The sequence below is a fragment of the Eleutherodactylus coqui genome, chromosome 12 (genome assembly GCF_035609145.1).
Source record: "Eleutherodactylus coqui strain aEleCoq1 chromosome 12, aEleCoq1.hap1, whole genome shotgun sequence".
NCBI lineage: Eukaryota > Metazoa > Chordata > Amphibia > Anura > Eleutherodactylidae > Eleutherodactylus > Eleutherodactylus coqui.
This window is the reverse complement of record NC_089848.1, coordinates 40,085,202-40,104,057: the sequence shown is the minus strand read 5'-3', so window position 1 is coordinate 40,104,057 and position 18,856 is coordinate 40,085,202. Positions and strand designations below refer to the sequence as shown.

The window sequence follows — 18,856 nt, the reverse complement described above, 5'->3', positions numbered from 1 at the left end:
ATAATTCATCCGATATCTCTAAGCGATCACGCACCGATCGCAACAACACTACAATTGGTCCCCTCTCGGAGGCTGTCATGGCTATGGCGCTTCCCTTCCTATTTACGGGAATCGGAAGAATTCAGAGAGTACATAAAACTACACTGGAATAACTACGCAGACGATAACAGTGAACACATAGACAACATAGCACTCTTCTGGCAGGCCTCGAAGGCAGTGATGAGAGGTCACATCATAAGCTACGTGTCCCACAAAAGGAAAAAATTTCAAACAGAATTCGAGGCCTTACACAGCTCCCTCTTGGCAACACAAAAAGAACACATAGACGCCCAAGACGATAACTCATACCAAATATTCCTCACAGCAAAACACCTGTTAAACGAATTCGTACACACACATGCACATTGGCAAACACAACTAACAAAAAATAAATTTTATAGGTGGGGCAACAAGACGGGGCGATTGTTAGCAAACCTAACTAAACAAAGACAGCCACACAAACCAATATTAACCCTAAGGCTCACCAACGATAATACCCTGACGACAAAACAGGAAGAGATAACCCAAACACTATACGAATATTTTGAAAACCTATACCGGGCAGAACCAGCCAACATACAAGACATCCACAATTTTTTAGAAACAATGAGCTTGCCGAGACTCACAGAGGAACAAAAAACAGTACTGAATGCAGACATACGAGAAGAGGAGGTTCGGGAAGTAATCGCGGCGGCAGCAGGGGGGAAGACGCCGGGACCGGACGGTTTCACGACAGAATATTACAAAATACTAACAACGGACATAGTACCAGTGCTGACTCAACTATATAATGCAATATACATGGAAGATACCCAAATAGAGGACTTCGGCACTTCTAGAACAATTCTACTCCCCAAACAAAATAAAGACCCGACTGACCCGCGATCATACAGACCGATCGCACTACTAAATTGCGACTATAAATTCCTATCCAAAATACTAGCCGACAGACTTCAAACCATTCTACCGTCTATACTAGATACATCGCAAAAAGGCTTCACGCAAGGACGTAGTGCCCTAAAAAACATCAGAGCCGCCATAGCGGCGACCGTGGCAGCACAAAACCCTGAGAATCCCATAACAATGCTCCTCAGCCTAGACGCTGAGAAAGCTTTCGATAAAATGGCCTGGCCATTCCTAAACGTACTGCTGAAAAAAAGAGGGTTTGGACAGACCTTTACAAACTATATTAACACAACACAAACAAACGCCACCACAATCCTCACAGTCAATGGCCACAACACCCCCCACATCGACCTTTTCAGAGGAGCTCGACAGGGCTGCCCCCTTTCGCCATTACTCTTTAACATATCAATTGACCCGCTACTCAGATTCCTAACGCACACCACGCTCTTTACAGGGGCGTGTTATGGAGAAACAAGGATAAAGGTAGAAGCATTTGCTGACGATCTCTTACTGATAGTCAACAACCCCAGGGAAACACTATCACCCCTATTACGGGAAATAGAAAGAATAGGCAAACTCTCAGGCTACACCCTGAATTTGGACAAAACAGAAGCACTGCTACTTAGAGGGCCAGCGAAACCCACATGGGCAAACCAACACCCATTCAAATGGGAAAAACATTCCATACAATACTTGGGGATCCAACTTACAAAAAACCCTTCCGCACTCTACAACACAAACATTGAACCATATGTCAAAAAACTAGAAACGACCCTAAATGTATGGAAGAATTTTACGGTCTCCTTTTTGGGGAGAATCAACCTCTTAAAAATGGTAGAATTCCCACGATTACTATATATCCTGCACTCACTCCCCATATTTCTAAAATTGAAAGACATAAAGAAGATCAACTATCTATATAGAAAATTTATCTGGGGAGGGGGAAGACCACGCATTGCCCTTAAAACCCTACATAAGCATAAGGACAACGGCGGCACCAATCTACCAAATATAAGGGACTACAACCTAGCAGCACAAGCGCGAATTATCCATGACTGGATTTATTCCAAGTCACACTTTACAAACACGCCACTAGAACAAATAATGGCCAAGCCAACAGAATTACAAAATGTACTCCACCAACCATACTCAGAACTGCCAAAGCAAATCAAACACAATCCCCTGATACTAGCGGCGTGGAAAGCATGGAACAAACTACGTAGAGACAGTCAAACGTCACCACACATATCCCCACACCTGTCATTCATAAACAACCCCAATTTTCAGGACGGAAAACCCCACAACATCTTCTTTGAATGGAAGGCACACGGGTTGGACTCAATAGATAAATTACTGCACAAAAGGGAAAGAAGAATCCTAACACATGCAGAAGCAAAACAAAAATACCCCGAAATCCCTATTCCACTGTTCTCATACCTACAGGCCAGACACTATATCGCAGGTCTTACACCGCAGTTCCAAGACTATGACTGGACACAGACAGGAGACACTTGGATCTCCAAGAAAACGGGAGCACGGGGAATGATATCTAAACTATACAGAGCAATAAGGAATATGAGGGAAGAAGAGGATATCGATCCAGGGGTTGGGAAATGGTCTCTGGACAACCCAGACCTCACACCCACATTAATTAAGGAGTCCCTAGTGTCAGCTCACAAATGCCTGCCATCGGCCAGGTTTCTGGAGATGAGACTACAGATAGTCCACAGATCATACCTCACCCCAATCAAGGGATTTTATATGGGAATTTACGACACCCCAAACTGCTTCAAATGCCAGGAACCAAACACTAATCTATACCACAGCCTGTGGACATGCCCTCTGATAAAAAACTTCTGGTCCCGAATACGCGAATACACTACAACACACCTGACAAACTTCTGCCCACAAGAACCAGCATGGGCAATATTTGGGTATCTAGACCCCAAGACATATCACTGTGCCAGGGGAGTAAGAAAGTTGCTACATTTTATAGCAGCAGCAGGCCTAAAAGCCATCCTACAGACCTGGGTGCAACCAACAGGCCCCCCATTCAGATTGTTCCTGGAAAAACTTGCATTCTTATTTCAAATGGACTGGGCGGAAACTTCATTATTTAAGGAGAAAATGGTACAAACTTTCTTTGAAACATGGGGAAGTTTCATCCAATTAATGCCACAGAGAGTAAAAGAAAAACTAAAAAAATTGCTTTCACCACACCTATTGGTTCCAGGAGCAAGCGGCAGTGGGGGACACACCAATATAGGGTGAATCACTGGTCGTGCCGTGGCCGCGCGGGGCCTCTATACCTTTCAAAGATCTCCAGCATGTAGTTCAAAGGACTAGGTGTATAAATACCAATTGGGTCAAAAGTTTGGTTTAATGCAAATGTTTTCTCCCCTCCCCCCCACCCCCCCTCGTCCCTTCTGGTCAGACCGCCCCCCCCCCTCTCTCCCCCCCCTTCCTTTTTTTTTTTTTTTTTTTCTTTTCTTTAATGTGTATGTTTCTCCTTCCCCTCCTTTCGTCTCGACTCCCCGACCCCACATGCCCCTCCCTAACTCCCCCAATTATATAAAAATGTTATGTAAAAGTGAATTAGGATGACATTTATACTTGAGAAGTTAAAACAGCAAATTCAACTGCAATGTCAAAGTTTGTCCTGATTCAACCAATAAAAACAGTTTAAAAAAAAAAAAAAAAAAAACAGTGAGAACCATTGTCTACATCAGCTGTGGCGATCTAGGGTTAAAGGGAATTGTGAATATGGATATTTGACCTTCTATTTGTAGATATCCAGTCCATGACTGGTTTTCTTTTCTCCCACTTGTAGAAGGAATAACAAGGATGTATGAATAATAGAATGATTTGTATTGCTTATAGTGTAGTTTTCATGGTCTTATAAATTGTATCTGTTTGTGATTCTGAGCCTGAAGAAGGACAAAGTCCACAATGCTGCTACTTATTTGTGCATCTTGGAATCCCTGATGAATTAGTAACACTTACCTAGTTTTAAGTGCATCTGAAAATCTGTAGTTTATTTCCTTCTTATTGGATGTAAGCTTTGGTGACTACAAGGTAGAAGGGGTCCAAAATCACACCCAACACTCAATACTTCCAGACAGACAGGTGTGTCCTATGTGCGGAATCACTACCTTGGAAAGCCCTGAGGTGTATTTTGGCAGGAGCTGAACGGACATCCTTTCAGGCTCTATTGTAACTTAAAGGGGTTGTCTCGCGAAAGCAAGTGGGGTTAAGTACTTCTGTATGGCCATATTAATGCACTTTGTAATATACATCGTGCATTAAATATGAGCCATACTGAAGTTATTCACTTACCTGCTCCGTTGCTAGCGTCCCCGTCTCCATGGCTCCGTCTAATTTCGGTGTCTTCTTGCTTTTTTAGACGCGCTTGCGCAGATGGGTCTTATCCCTTCGGCTCGGCAACAGCGGCGTTTTGGCTCCGCCCCCTTGTACGCATCATCGCGTAGCTCCGCCCCATGACGTGTGTCGGTTCCAGCCTCCTGATTGGCTGGAATCGGCACATGTGACGGGGGCGGAGCTACGCGATGATGCGTACAAGGGGGCGGAGCCAAAATGCAGCTGCTTCCGAGCCGAGCCGAAGGGAGAAGACCCATCTGCGCAAGCGCGTCTAAAAAAGCAAGAAGACACCGAAATTAGACGGATCCATGGCGACGGGGATGCTAGCAACGGAGCAGGTAAGTGAATAACTTCTGTATGGCTCATATTTAATGCATGATGTATATTACAAAGTGCATTAATATGGCCATACAGAAGTACTTAACCCCACTTGCTTTCGCGAGACAACCCCTTTAAGGAGGCAGAAAGTGTTTTGGTGTCATTACTAAACAGTCCGACTAAAGTTTCCTCTCCTGTTTCTGGAGGGGATTTCCAGTATTCCTCCAGTACTTGGCCGACTCCTCATACTGGATTAATAAGAAGTTCCAAGGTGTTAAAATCCCAGCAAACACCAAGTGAGCAGAACAATGAATAACGGATTTGGTTCAGCGGAAGAAGCCATCTGCATTCAGTCTGATACAACTACTTACCCAGAATTAGATTAGTTACGGGAACTCTCACATTTTTGAAATGTACTTCAAAGTGTCCTCCATGATAGGTATCTGCAAATTGTTAACACACAGTGACAGAATTACTGATAAAGCAGGAAACATCTAACAGATCGCAGTAAATATGTGGTGATGTGGGGCGATTTTTATTTATTTTTCATTCACTCATTCATTCATTGCCAACATAAGCGGCAGCGCTGAACAGAGATGGTCAGCACTCACGTCGGTTATTGCCACCATTGGGGCTCACAGTCTGAATTGCAAATTCACCTACCAGAATGTTTTTGGAGTACTTGGAGAAGACCTAAAAGGAAGCGGGGAACATAAAACTCCGTGCAGATGTTGCCCTTGAACCCAGGACCCCAATGCTAAGAGTCAACAGTGACAGTGCAAGCACTGAGACAATACACTGCAACCAAGATGGCCTTTATTCCGAACCAGCGTGAAGCAAAGTCACTGGGATTCTATACATGAGCTTATTGAAGATGAACTTGGGTAGTTAAACAAAAATGGCCAGACTTAAGACCCTTTTACATGGGCCGATAGTGGTTTAGATACCTGCATCCAGCGGGAATCTGAATGATGATCATTCAGTGTAAATGCATGCTCCTACTGAATGATGAACGAGAATTTGTTTGCTTCTCGTACGTTGATCAGTTTCTGCATGTAGAAGATTGAGCGACGGATCGGTCTGTGCAAACAGGCAGCAGTTCACTTATGAGCGACTGCCTGCTTACTGTGAATGGAGGTGGGAACCACAGAACAATCCCTGACCCACTCCGCCTCCACTCACTAGTGACGATCGTTCCTGTATAAAAGCACAGGAGCGACTATCGCTGGGACAAGCTGATGGGCATCTGTGCCCGACAGATCATCCCGTGTACAAGGGCCCTTACTAATACAAGCACAGGCTCGAACACCAATTCCCAGTAACACACAGAAAATATATTTCAGGAACGCTATCCTTTCTCCTTAGGGAGAGCACTTAGAAGGTGAGTGAGTGACTTATCAGGCCATGCATGCTCCTCTGGGTAATATGCAAATAAGGGAGATGGAACAATACCTCTGCAGGTATTTACCATGTTATAGAGACTCACAAGACAATGAGCGCCCTGGATGTATTTTGACCAAAGTATCAACTATCTCATGTTTGTTCTTTTTGCAGCGTGCAGTCTGGCTTTGAGATGTTGGGTGGGAACCTTGTGTGGTACATCTAGAAGGTGATCAATAGGCTGGTATTATGGTATATCCAGCAGCGGTTGTACTGGGGATCTTGCCATTATTTTACTGCAAATTATCATTAGATGCAGAATTGCTGCAATTTGGTGTAAAACCGCAGGAATTTCCATCTCAAGGAAATAATGGCAGCACAACTGCTATGTCTGGATATATCCTTAGCCGGCACGGTGCACTACATGTAACTGTGACTGACAGTCTATAGAGGGCTTATGTGTTCGTATACATATCCTGCCCCCCATGGACGGTAGGTGTGCGAGTGGCTGCTCACCAGTATTCTGCATCTATGTGACGGCTCCCCTATAACACTGTGTGGCATCCTCCTGGGAGTCGCTGTTACCATCTGCTCTTGTTTCAATAAGTTCGGCCTTTTTAGGATTTCAAAAAAATTTGATCCCTTTTTCAGCAATTTAACAGTTTCCATTGGGGGAAAAAAAAATAAAAAAAATCACATGAGGCAGATTTGCTGTGGATTTGACTTACGGAAATGTGCAGGTAATATCCACAGTGGATTCCAGTCCAAGCGATGGAGAAGGATCTTACACATCACATCCATGGGCGCTGGAAATTTCCCGCACAGAAAAACAAGTACGTTGTAGTTTTTTAAGTGCTTGTTCTGTTGTGGATTTGTTCTCACCCCTTCAGTGTAGCAGGGGTGAATCCAAAGGAAGACCCACATGAAATCCGCCACGTGTGCAATGACCCTTACAAGTAGGAGTGAGGGGGTAATGGGAGGTCACAATCCTTGCCAGTGCCCAGTAGGCTCCGTCAGTAGAATAGAGGCACCACATACAGCAGCCTGCATTATGGGAACAATCTGCTCAGAGAAGCTGCTGTGATGTTCCAAAGAATCTCCACCTTATTCTCCACAGATTATTTCTTTATTACATTTTATAGCAGCCGTAGCGCCATTTTACTGTAACATTTTACGTGGGGCTGAATGATAAAACGGATTGCCTACAGCCACCAATAATTATATAGAAATAATCAGGGGCGGAACTATAGGGGATGCGGTTGCACCTGGGCCTAGGACCCTTAGGGGGCCCATAAGGCCTCTCCTCTCCATATAGGGAGCCCAGTACTATGAATAAAGTATTATAGTCGGGGGCCGTGTTACAGGTTTTCTACTGGGGCCCAGGAGCTTCAAGTTACGCCTCTGATCCCCCTCATATCTATCCATCCATCCATCCCCAGAGGGAGTCGGCATGATTTAACTGTATAGCAACAGACAGATATATGTTGCACCATTACCTTCAAACCCGAACACCTTTAGGTCTCGGACGAGCTCTACGCCTTCTGTATCCAATGGAACAAGGATCATACTGTGCATCTTATGTCTGAAACATAATAAGTGTGATATAACATGACATATTATATGATAAATATAGTGCTGACCTGCCTCCTTAAACTAGCAGCAGTCTTGTTATTATAGTCCCGCTTAGGCCATATATTAAAATGAAATTCTTGTCATCGCTCAGTATTGGTGCCTTATCTACCAAAGTTCGCCCCTCCAAAATTTTGCATGTAATGTCAGGATTTTGCAACTGCCTTTTCCATAACCTGAAACTAATTGCACTTCCCATTTTCACCGGGCCCTCCCAAATTTTCAAGTATAGAAGAGAGGAAATCCTTTTTAGGTGGATAAATTATGAAGAGATCCATGCCATTGGATGCATGCTCTCCGGAGATAAAGTCATCTGGATCTTAAAACCCCCATCAATTGGCCAGATGATAAGAACTGGTTAGGCGACAGACCAAACTCCTCACAATATCTTGCTTCCTGGGGTGGAACAAGCCCTTAGCTGGGAACACACCCTGGACCTGCCACTGATTAAATGCTTTCCTTTCCATTCCTTAATTTAATTCCGGGTTGCCTCAAGGTGTAATTCCCCTTTTGCATGAGCAGATTGTCGTTTGAACGAGCGCACAAGCAAATGAGGTCACAGCTAATTAGTTCGCGGTTGTTCACGCTCGTGCCGAATGTTTAGACAGGCAGATTATTGCTGAGAATTGCTCACGTCTCGTTCAGGCTTCATATTGTATGTGAAACAGTGAGTGGAGAGTGTTTAACCCCTTAGTGATGGCCCCATCGGGATTCTACGTCCTGGCCTGCTGGGCTTAATTCCTAGAGGATGTAGAAATCTGCATGTGATAGGATGTGATAGCTCCATGCTGCCGGTTACCGGAGGGAGCCGACAGCATGGAGCTGTCATCCCGGGCGCGCGACCCCACCCCCGGTAACGCGATCGCCGGTATCAACCGGACACCGGCGATCGCGTTAAAGTCTATGGAAAGTAAAAACCAAGATTTCAGCTTCCCTTACGGATCGGATCTGTAAGGGGAGCTGAGAGTACTCGCCCCCCGTCCTCCGCGCCGTCCGGCATCTTCACTCTTCTCCCCGGCCCTGCCGCCGGCGCATGCGCAGAGAGCCTGGAGGCCCAGGAGATTTAAAAACTCCCTGCTCCCGGCTAGAATGAGTAGCCGAGAGCAGGGAGCTGTCACCGGGAGCCGCTGTATGCGGCTCCCGGTCACATGATCGCTGCTATCCGATGGATAGCAGCGATCATGTAAAAGTTAAAAAAAAGTTTAAAAAGTGTAAAAAGAAAGATAAGAAGTTTGTTTCATCTCCCCTCATGGATCCATGAGGGGAAATGAAATTAGGTACCTTAAGCCCACAGATTTATCCGCGGACCTTGCCCGGCTTCTGCGCACGCGTCCGTCGCCAAAATGGCGGACACAGGCGCAAAAGCTGCAGATTGGCGGGGTAATTTAAAATCTCCCCGCACCTGGCTACTAAATGTAGCCAAGAGCCTGGAGATTTCATGGGGTGCCATGGTAGGCTTTTCCCAGTCACGTGATCGCCGTTATCCAATAGATAACGGCGATCACGTAAAAGTAAACAAAAGCTCAATTTTCACCTTCCGTCACGGATCGGATCCGTGAGGGGAGGTGAAATTACTTAAGTAAGGCCACCGGCGAGGTCCCCTGACGGGATCCTTATCCGCAAACCTTCCCCCAGTTTTGGCACATGCGCCCGTCGCCAAAATGGCGGACGCAAGCGCAGAAGCTGGTGAGGGCAAGAGGAAATTTAAAATCTCCTAGCTCCTGGCAACTAAAGGTAGCCAAGAGCTTAGAGATGTCACGGGGGGCCGCGGTGAGCGTCTTCGGTCACGTCATCGCCATTATCCATTGGATAATGGCGATCACGTAAAAGTCAAAAGACAGTTAAAGTTTGACGCTCCGTTCAGTTTGGGCCCCGTTGTGCATCCAGACAGACAATTAGGGCCACAATGGGTATGTTTCTGAACATGGGACAAATGGGGGTATATATTTTAGGGTGAACGTCTTCATTCCTACGTATGCTGTACAAAAGAAACTATTTTTAAAATGACATAATTGCCAAAAAAACAAAAATCGTAATTTTTTCCCTTCTGCTTTGCTTCGATTCATTTAAAAACGGTGGGGTCAAAATACGCAGTACACCCCTAGATGAATGCGTTAAGGGGTGTAGTTTTTTAAAATGGGGTCATTTGTCGTTTTGGTCGCTCACGGGGTCTACAAGTGGCCAATGGCACCTGAAACACCTTCAACCAAAATGTCTGTTCTGAAAACCACCCGCTGCTCCTTTCGTTTTGGGCCCCGTTGTGCATACGGACAGAAGATTAGGGCCACAATGGGTATGTTTCTGAACACAGGACAAATGGGGGTATCCATTTTTGGGTGAAAGCCTCCATTCATATGTCTGCTGTCCAACAAAAACCTGTTTTTAAAATTACATAATTGATAAAAAACAAAAATCGTAATTTTTTACTTCTGCTTTGCTTTGATTCATTCAAAAACTGTTGGGTCAAAATACGCAGTACACCCCTAGATTAATGCGCTAAGAGGTCTAGTTTCCAAAATGAGGTCATTTGTGGGGGTCCTCTGCGTTTGGCCGCTCGAGGGTGTAGTGGAAACCCAATATATCTATATTCTGGACTGTGGGCCTTTGGTAATGGACAATGAACCTGTTTTTATTCTGTATACTAAATGCCAGTACTTTTCCATTACTGTTACAAATATAGATATGCCTTCTTTCATGTATCCAATGTATCTACTTCCTCTTATGAAACTTCTGTTCTCAAAACGCTGACAAGATATATATAGTATAAACACGTTACATTTTCCATCTGTTTTTGTAAGTTTAGGAGAAGTAAAGATCAGACATAGTTAACCGCAGTCTGCAACAGCTACCACAATAATAACCCAAGCAGGTTTACTGGAAACGTATGCAAATAACATGGGAGGTTTGTGCAATTTGTAGTTCATGATGTAACATCCAATCATATCGAAGGAACCACACGTGGGTCCAAGACAACCCACTCATTTCATCCACCACCTGATGGCCAATCACAGATGACCGGAGGATGGAAGAATTGCAAGATGCTTATCCAATAATTAAACAATACGTTGTATCTATGTAATCTTTGACCTGCCCAGATGGGCGGATACTGTATGTTAAACTCTTTTAAAAGAGGCTACGCGCCCAACAATAAAGTAGAATTGAGGAAGCTTATATATGCTGAACTTGTGTCAGTGTGAAAACTTCTTATGCGCATATAATCAATTCAGAATTAATATGGAAGGGTGTAAACATTCCAAATTGATCAAGTCAGTGGACACAAAAGGAATACCACGACAAGGGGTCTACAAGTGAGCAATAGGGCCTAAAACGCCTTCAAGCAAAATGTCTGATCTGAAAACCACCTGCTGCTCCTTTCGGTTTTGGCCCCATTGTACATATGGACAGAAGATTAGGGCTACAACGGGTATGTTTCTGAACACGGGACAAACGGGGGTATGCATTTTGAGGCGTAAATCCTCATTTTCATGTGCACTATAGAAAAAAATCCTGTGTTAAAAATTACGTATTTGCAAAAATACGAAATTTTGTTTTTTCTACTCTAAATTGCATTAATTCCTGAAAAGAAACTGTGGGGTCAAAATACTCCTGCCCCCCCTCAGTGAATACACTAAGGGGTGTAGTTTTTAAAATGAGGTCATTTGTGGGGTTATCTATAATTCTGACACCTATGAGCCTTTGCAATCTTGGCTTGGTGCCAGAAAATAAAGTATTCCTCAAAATGTTGATAATTAATGTTAAATTTGTACGTCTCCTAAATGGTTAAAAAAAAAAAAACGAATGTTTTTCAAACAAGCGTCCAGAATAAAGTGAACAGATGGAAATATATATCTGAGCAAAAAATGTATACAGTATGTTTGAACATATTTGAGATATTACAGTTGAAAATGTGAAAAAAAAATGACAATTTTTTCAAAATTTTCCCATTTTTGGCGTTTTTAATAAATATACACAAATTATATCGGTCTCTTTTTACCACCTATATGAAGTACAACATGTGGCGAAAAAACAATGTCAGAGTCACTTGGATATGCAAAGCCTTTACGGAGTTATGATATGTTAAGTGACACGTCAGATTTCCAAAATTTGGCTCCGTCACTATGGCGCAAACAGGCTTCGTCACTAAGGGGTTAAGCGTAATGAGAAGTGAGCGAGTCTCAGCTCTGATATATATATATATATATATCTCCTGTGAACACTAAGTTCCAGACCCGATCGAAATGTTTTTCTATCTGTGAACAAAGAGCCAAATAAGTACCTGGAGGAGGAGTCACTTCCCGTTTTACCCATCACAATAGCTATTTTGCAATGGTCATTTCCAGCACCTGTAAGAGGGATAAAAAGGGAAAGTAACATCAAAATAACATGCAGAAATTTATAAAGACATTGATCTGATATCAAGATGAGTTTTTATACACTATGATCAAAACTTTGCTTCAATGAACCAGTCCTACAATTCTGCATCTTCATCATCATCAGAGCGGGATACCCCACCAGTGTCATACTTATTGCGGTGGGAATTCCTTTAGGTCCTTCTATATAGTTTCAATTTTAGAAATAAGTGGTAATTGCCATTTTCCTTTTGCTTCTGGTAACAGTTGTCATTTCTGCTAGACTCTATTTATTAATTTAGTCCAAGAATTGGCAGAGCATTTCGCACGTTCGCCTCTCACTTCGAGGCAAGGCAGTATATTTGTTATACTGTAGTGTGTATATAGAATTATTTTCTTATCTATTTGGTGTTGGTGGGTCAATAAGATGCCACAGAATCTGTTTTTCATGCCCGTCTATTACCCATCCCTGCTCCTTACATAGGGCATTTGCTTATCATTAGAGAATTATTTCTGCATCCCATTTATGGAGAAGCTCAGAGTACGGCCGCCATCATCATCAACGACAAGAGTAATTTGCTTCCAAGGGCTAAGTCAGACAAGTGTTCTTTTGCGCATGCCATTAAGTTGAGCTACGTTCATTAACCTCTTACAGACCAGACACTTTTTAGGGATTTTACCCATGTGGTGGTTTTACCGTCCTATTTTTTTTCTTCAGCCACCAAAATAATTCTAATTTCACTGTAGGGTTCGAAAAGAAACTAAAACATAACTTTTAATGAAATATACCAATAAAAAGGCTTGACAAGCAAGTCTTGGGAAAGACACACATAAACAACAACATAAAGGATCACTCCTTGGGCAGACGTCCCACTAATAATATGTAAAAAGGGGGAGGGGGGGGCGCTTAAGGAGAAATGATGAAGAGCTCTATAGTAAAAAGAACTTATTAGAGCTTCAACAAGGATACAGAGACGGTTCACTACTAGAACATCAGCTGACGCATATATTATCGAGAGAGCTGGAACCGTTGAAAAAAAGGGTCCGCTAAACAATTGTGTATATATTCGTTCCAAGAAAAAACCTCAATGGGTAAATGCAATTAAGACCAAACACCACCAATGCCGAGGATAGATGTATACCCATAAGGTATAGCCCATGTATACAGCACGGAGGTTAAATAGTCATAAAACGGATGGATGATCCACCGTGAAAAACATATAGATATCACGGAACTGACATAGGATCAGTATTCCATCTTAGAGGAAGGAATAACTTGGACAAAAAATAGACAAAGATTACGCGATTTCAAATTGAGAACAGAAGTAATGGATATCAGTTCCGTGATATCTATATGTTTTTCACGGTGGATGAAAATGCTGCATTGAAAATGGATTCTTAATCCCTTAAGGACGCGGCCCTTTTTTTATTTCTGTGTTTTCCTCCCCACTTTCAAAAATTCATAACTCTTTTGTGGGGCGAGTTGTGCTTTTTCATTGTTACTACTGAGGATACCATATCATGTACTGAAAAACTTAAACATTTCTAACTGGACTGAAAGTGAAAAGAAAAAACTCAATTCTGCCATTTTTTTTGCAGGGGGGAAGGGAATGTTTTGATCTTGTTTTTAAGGCATACACACTGCAGCAAAAATAATTTTATTCTACGGGTCAGTACAATTACTACGATGCCAACATTTATATAGTTTTTTTCTTGCTGTACTACATTAAAAAAGTAAAATCTCCTTGGAAAAAAACAAATTATGTGCTGGGGAGGGGAGGCTAAGAAAACATCTTAGTAACTACAGAATCTCAATACCTAACAACAGGTAGTGGATTGCAGAGTGCTGGAAGGGAGACCCCAAGTGCCACCCACTTAAAACTTGATTTACAGTGGTAAAAGTTGCAAGATTGATGAGATACGCACAAGCTATTATATGAGTGTTAAGTTGTCTGAAAAAATGAGTACCCCTTTAAGGGTCGACTAAACAGCAGCTATGGTAAGAGTCCTTATAAGTGTCCAGAAGCACATCCAGTTTACAATGTGAAAGTCTCATAGTGGAAATAAGAGTCTAATCATTTACAACCCAAATAAAAGGAGCTCTTTATGGTTTCACCTACGAAAGAGTTGCTAAAGGTACAGGGCAAGAACACATGTATTCGCTCTAGCAAGAATGCCTGTAGAATGATATATTTAGTTTGCTTTGGTTCCTGACCACACACATTGCTGGTATATGAATTAGATTGCCGCCATCCATACCTAAAATGAAGGGACCGTTTTTTTGCACTATGCCCTTTCTGAACCGGCGCTACATTGAGAGCTATCAGTGTGTTGTAAACAGCAGCAGGTTGGAAAGATGTAGGAAAAGCTCTAAAGAGGTCGCTGCTCCGTACCCAGAGCTCCTCAGTCAAGCATTGGTGGGGTCCGTAGAGCTGGTCGATACAATCCGCTCTGGGAAAACCCCTTTAAGATTAAACAAAAATTTCCTCCAAGACATATATAGTGTAAAAGTACAAACATGCTTGTAGTTCCTGTAGTTCGTACTGTATGTATCACGTACTAACGATCACTTGTTTCTGCTAATTGATTGGTGTACATGAAGGGAATCCCCAACCGGTCATTGAAAACTGCAACTCTCAGCATGTTTGGAGTTGGGAAACTACAACAAGTTTAGGAGAAGCTGCTCATATCTGAACTGGATCTGAGGGTGTGATGACACCAGAGGCATTCGCAGAAAGATTTCTTGGGAATGACAGGATGACTAATTCTGAACAAGTTACATTCGATCTTAAATTTAGGAGACAAATAACAGGGTGGAGACAGGATGGGAGTACAGAGGTTTATTCCAGACACCAGGAACTGAGCGGGGTCATCATTAACAGCTACGGACCTTTCTCCAAGAAGAGAATTAAATAAAGGAATGGCGAGCTTGAGATTGGGTAGAGAAAAGGGAAGTAAAAATGTTACTGTTAACCATGAGTATATAGGTGACCTAATACTATATGTATCGGGAGGGGTATCGTCTCTCCTTAAGGAGAGCACCTAGAAGGTGAGGAGACTTATAAGGCCATGCATGCTCCTCTGGGTAATATATATGCAAATAAGGAAGATGGAACAATACCTATTGGAAACCGGCATTCCTTCAACTCAATGTCAGACTCTTTAAACAAGTCTTTAAAACAAAGATTGGGAATTGAAAACCAAGCCAGAAATCCACACACAGACAGCTGTTTTAGGGTTTTTGCTCCTCATCAGTGTGCAGTAGATTTCTGGCTTGGCTGGTGAGATCAGAACAGTCTTCAGAGCAGAAGCACATCCACCAATGACACTAAACAGATCCAGAAACGTTCTGGCAAGATCGGCAAAAAGTTAAAGGCTTACCGATTTACCAAAGTCTCTTCTAAAGATCTGTTATATATAGTATCTGAGTGAAGTTGAGCATGACACCAGTTAATGCTATCCACACCTGACCCTACATGGCTTTACCCAGATTATTAATGTGTTTTACTCACCACTGCTCCACCACTTCTTTCCATTGACGATATAGCTATCTCCATCCCTTGTGATGCTGCACTCAATGTTGGTGGCGTCACTAGAGGCTACATCAGGCTCTGGAGAGGGAAAATAATGTAGGTTATTCATAGTGCATGGAAGACAGTTAAAGTAGTTGTCTAGTTACTGGACAATATATCAGCAATAGCTCAAGCCGTCTTGAAAAAAATAAAAATAAATAAAAAAGACAGAGCTGTATTCACCGGTCCTCAGCTGCAGGGATCCAACAATGTTGTCCTGCAGCCTACCCGGTGGTGGTCATGGAAGAGGACATTAGCGGAAGTCACCTGGCTGCTGCAGCCTCTCAGTTCTGAACTCCTGGCATCATGTAGCCCAGGATGTGAGCGCTGTTGCCAGTAGAACAAGCGGGAGTCCGCTGTAAGGAACAGACCTGAAAGTGACTTAAATCATCCAGCTGGGACCCACAACACAAAGCTCATGGCATAAGCAGTGAAAATCTTGTCAAAGGCCATAGATAACCCTCCAGCTCTCTCGGTGGTCCAAATACTGGGGGTGGACAACTAGATAGCAGACTTTTTGAGCAGGGAGACAGTCAACCCGGGAGAATGGGAGCTACATCCCAAAGTCTTTTAAGCACTTGGTCGAATGTAGGGTCAACCGGACGTCGATCTCATGGCATTCAGAATCAATCGCAACCTACCAGGTCTCAGGACCCCCAAGCTCAAGCAGTGGATGCACTAGTAATTCCATGGATGGACTTCCAGTTCCTGTATATCTTTTTCCCTTTCTCACTAATCTCACAATTTCTCAGGTCAAGATGGAAGGCCTCCTGACTGTTTTCATTGCCCTGGCTTAGCTCCACTGTGCATGGTTTGCGGATCTTGTTGATCTGCTCATTGACTCTCCTTGGCGCCTTCCTCTTCGAGTAGATCTTCTCTTACAGGCACCCCACTCCAACCTAAGTTTGTCCACGCTGCATCTAATGGAATGGCGGTTAAAGCTGTAATCTTGAAAGCCTGGGGATTCGCGAAACCGGTCATGCAAACCATGATGAAGGCTAGAAAACCCTGTTCCTCCTGGGTTTATCATTGCATTTGGAAAAATTTCTTTCTCTGTTCCAAATGATGCAGCTTCCATCCTATGTGTTTTTATCCTACCTCCTATCCTTTCTATTGGAAACTATCCAAACCATCCATACTTTTTTAATGCCCACTGTTCTCAGTCGGCCATCCGAACCTTTCTACATCCTCCTGTCCCACCTTAGGACCTTGATCTAATACAGTATATGCTGTAGTCTTATCCCTTCAAGCTGTTAAGTGAAGTTCCAGCTCGCCTTTTGGCCTGGAAGGTTGCCTTCTTGGTAGCGGTCACCTCCATCTGCTGGGTTTCAGCTTTTGCATCTGCAGACGTCTCCCTCGGTCGGAGAGTTCTATAGACACCCTGCTCTGGAACTTCGCAGGGTCTTCTGCTGTGCCCCCATTGATATGGACGAGAAAACAAGATTTTTGTACTTAATGCAAAATCTCTTTCTCGTCTTGTTCATTGGGGGACACAGCATCCACCCAGTCTGTTCTTAGTACTTTCACACAGATTCCTTCTTGTTGCACATGGTGTTATGCTGACTTAGAGTTTTAATAGTTTTCATATCCTACTTGGCTACTCCTACGGCTTGCATACAAACTGGTTAACTTGATGCCTGCAGAAGGGGTACAGCTAATAGGAGGAACCAACATTTATTCTGCTTAGTGTCCGCCTCCTACTGACAGTAACTATACCCATGGTCTTCAGCTGAGTCTTCCAATGAACGACAAAAGATATATATATTGTACAGTAAGTACAAAAATCTTGTTTTTGTTATTCCATCTTGTCCCAGGATCCCTTTAAGGGAGCACACATCTGTATGGCACAGTTATTTAATGTGCACAGATATACTGTATATTATCTGCAAAATAACACTAAGGCCGTATTCACACAGCCTATTTTTCCCCAGGCAAGTTGTGTTCAACTCTGAGATAAAGAGAGCTCACACAGGAAAATAATGCATTCATTTGAATGGGTTGATTCACACAAGTTTTCTCTTGGACCGATAGGTAGAATTAGAGAAATTGCTGCAGGTCCTATTTTTCTGTGACTCTTCTCTAAGAATCACCAATTATTTTCTATGGGGGTGTTTAAAAAAATGCATCGCAATTGAATGCCAATGCGATTTGCATGCATGTACGATGCAACTATGCATGTGCAGCTACTGATAAAATGCACGTTTCTACCAAACTACTGCACAGATACATACAACAGACAGATCACGCAATCAGCGTTACTGTCACCACCTGATGCTGCCGTCACAGAGGGGTGCAAAAAGATGGTGACAGAGTCTCTTTACCAGATCACTTCTACTATGAGAGATAAATGGTGCCTACCTACCTGCACTCACCTCTGTAAAGCCAACATATTCTGGTTATAGAATGTGCTGATTGTATATTGTAAATAAAAAATGTCCAAAGATATTGTTTAATAACACTGCAGATAGTTATCCGTTAGGATCCTCACCAGTCATGCAGAAGCAAGACCCGATTTCGCCTGCAAGCAGAGGCTCCAGCCATTGTTTCTTTTGCTCCTCTGTGCCATACATGTGCAGCACCTCCATGTTACCAGTGTCTGCAAATAGAATGTTACCACATTAGAGAACAGATACATTTAAAGCCCAATCTGCTGCAGTAATTATATACAATGTTCAGTAGTAACTAATCAGAAACTATTTTACTTTCTGTAATACCTCCATGTTCTCAGACTCTGTTCACATCACTGTAGTAACTGGACTGCAGTGCATAAAGGAAGCCATAATGAATTGCCTGATCTGCTGTAGGGCGGATACTAATGGCATCCAATGGACCCCGTTAACTAACAATGGTGGATGTTTTTTTGGAGGCAAGAATACATGAAGGCTTTGTCACAAATATAAACCGTGCCTTGATACAAGTGTACCAAGTCATCATTAGATGCAGCGCCAGCCAGCCAGTGTCCCCATACACAGCGCCCCGGCCAAGGGGGTGTCCCCATACACAGCGCCCCGGCCAAGGGGGGTGTCCCCATACACAGCGCCCCGGCCAAGGGGGGTGGGGGGGGTGTCCCCATACACAGCGCCCCGGCCAAGGGGGGGGGGGGGGGGTGTCTCCCCATACACAGCGCCCCGGCCAAGGGGGGGGGGGGGGGTGTCCCCATACACAGCGTCCCGGCCAGGGGGTGTTCCCATACACAGCTCCCCAGCCAGGGGGTGTTCCCATACACAGCTCCCCGGCCAGGGGGTGTTCCCATACACAGCTCCCCGGCCAGGGGGTGTTCCCATA

The 18,856-nt window shown here is 43.5% G+C and overlaps 1 protein-coding gene across 2 annotated transcripts in view; it reads right to left on the bottom strand.

Annotated features, from left to right (window-relative positions):
• Positions 1-18,856, bottom strand: part of ACAD11 (acyl-CoA dehydrogenase family member 11) — a 74,055-nt gene that overhangs the window by 26,462 nt on the left and 28,737 nt on the right. For both annotated transcript variants that reach the window (XM_066585367.1, XM_066585368.1), the window contains 5 exons: positions 18,060-18,167; positions 15,512-15,610; positions 11,927-11,993; positions 7,518-7,603; positions 5,013-5,084 (listed from right to left, as the gene is read on the bottom strand). In XM_066585367.1, the coding sequence (XP_066441464.1) occupies positions 5,013-5,084; positions 7,518-7,603; positions 11,927-11,993; positions 15,512-15,610; positions 18,060-18,167 (432 nt within the window). The remainder of the gene's footprint in view (positions 1-5,012; positions 5,085-7,517; positions 7,604-11,926; positions 11,994-15,511; positions 15,611-18,059; positions 18,168-18,856) is intronic.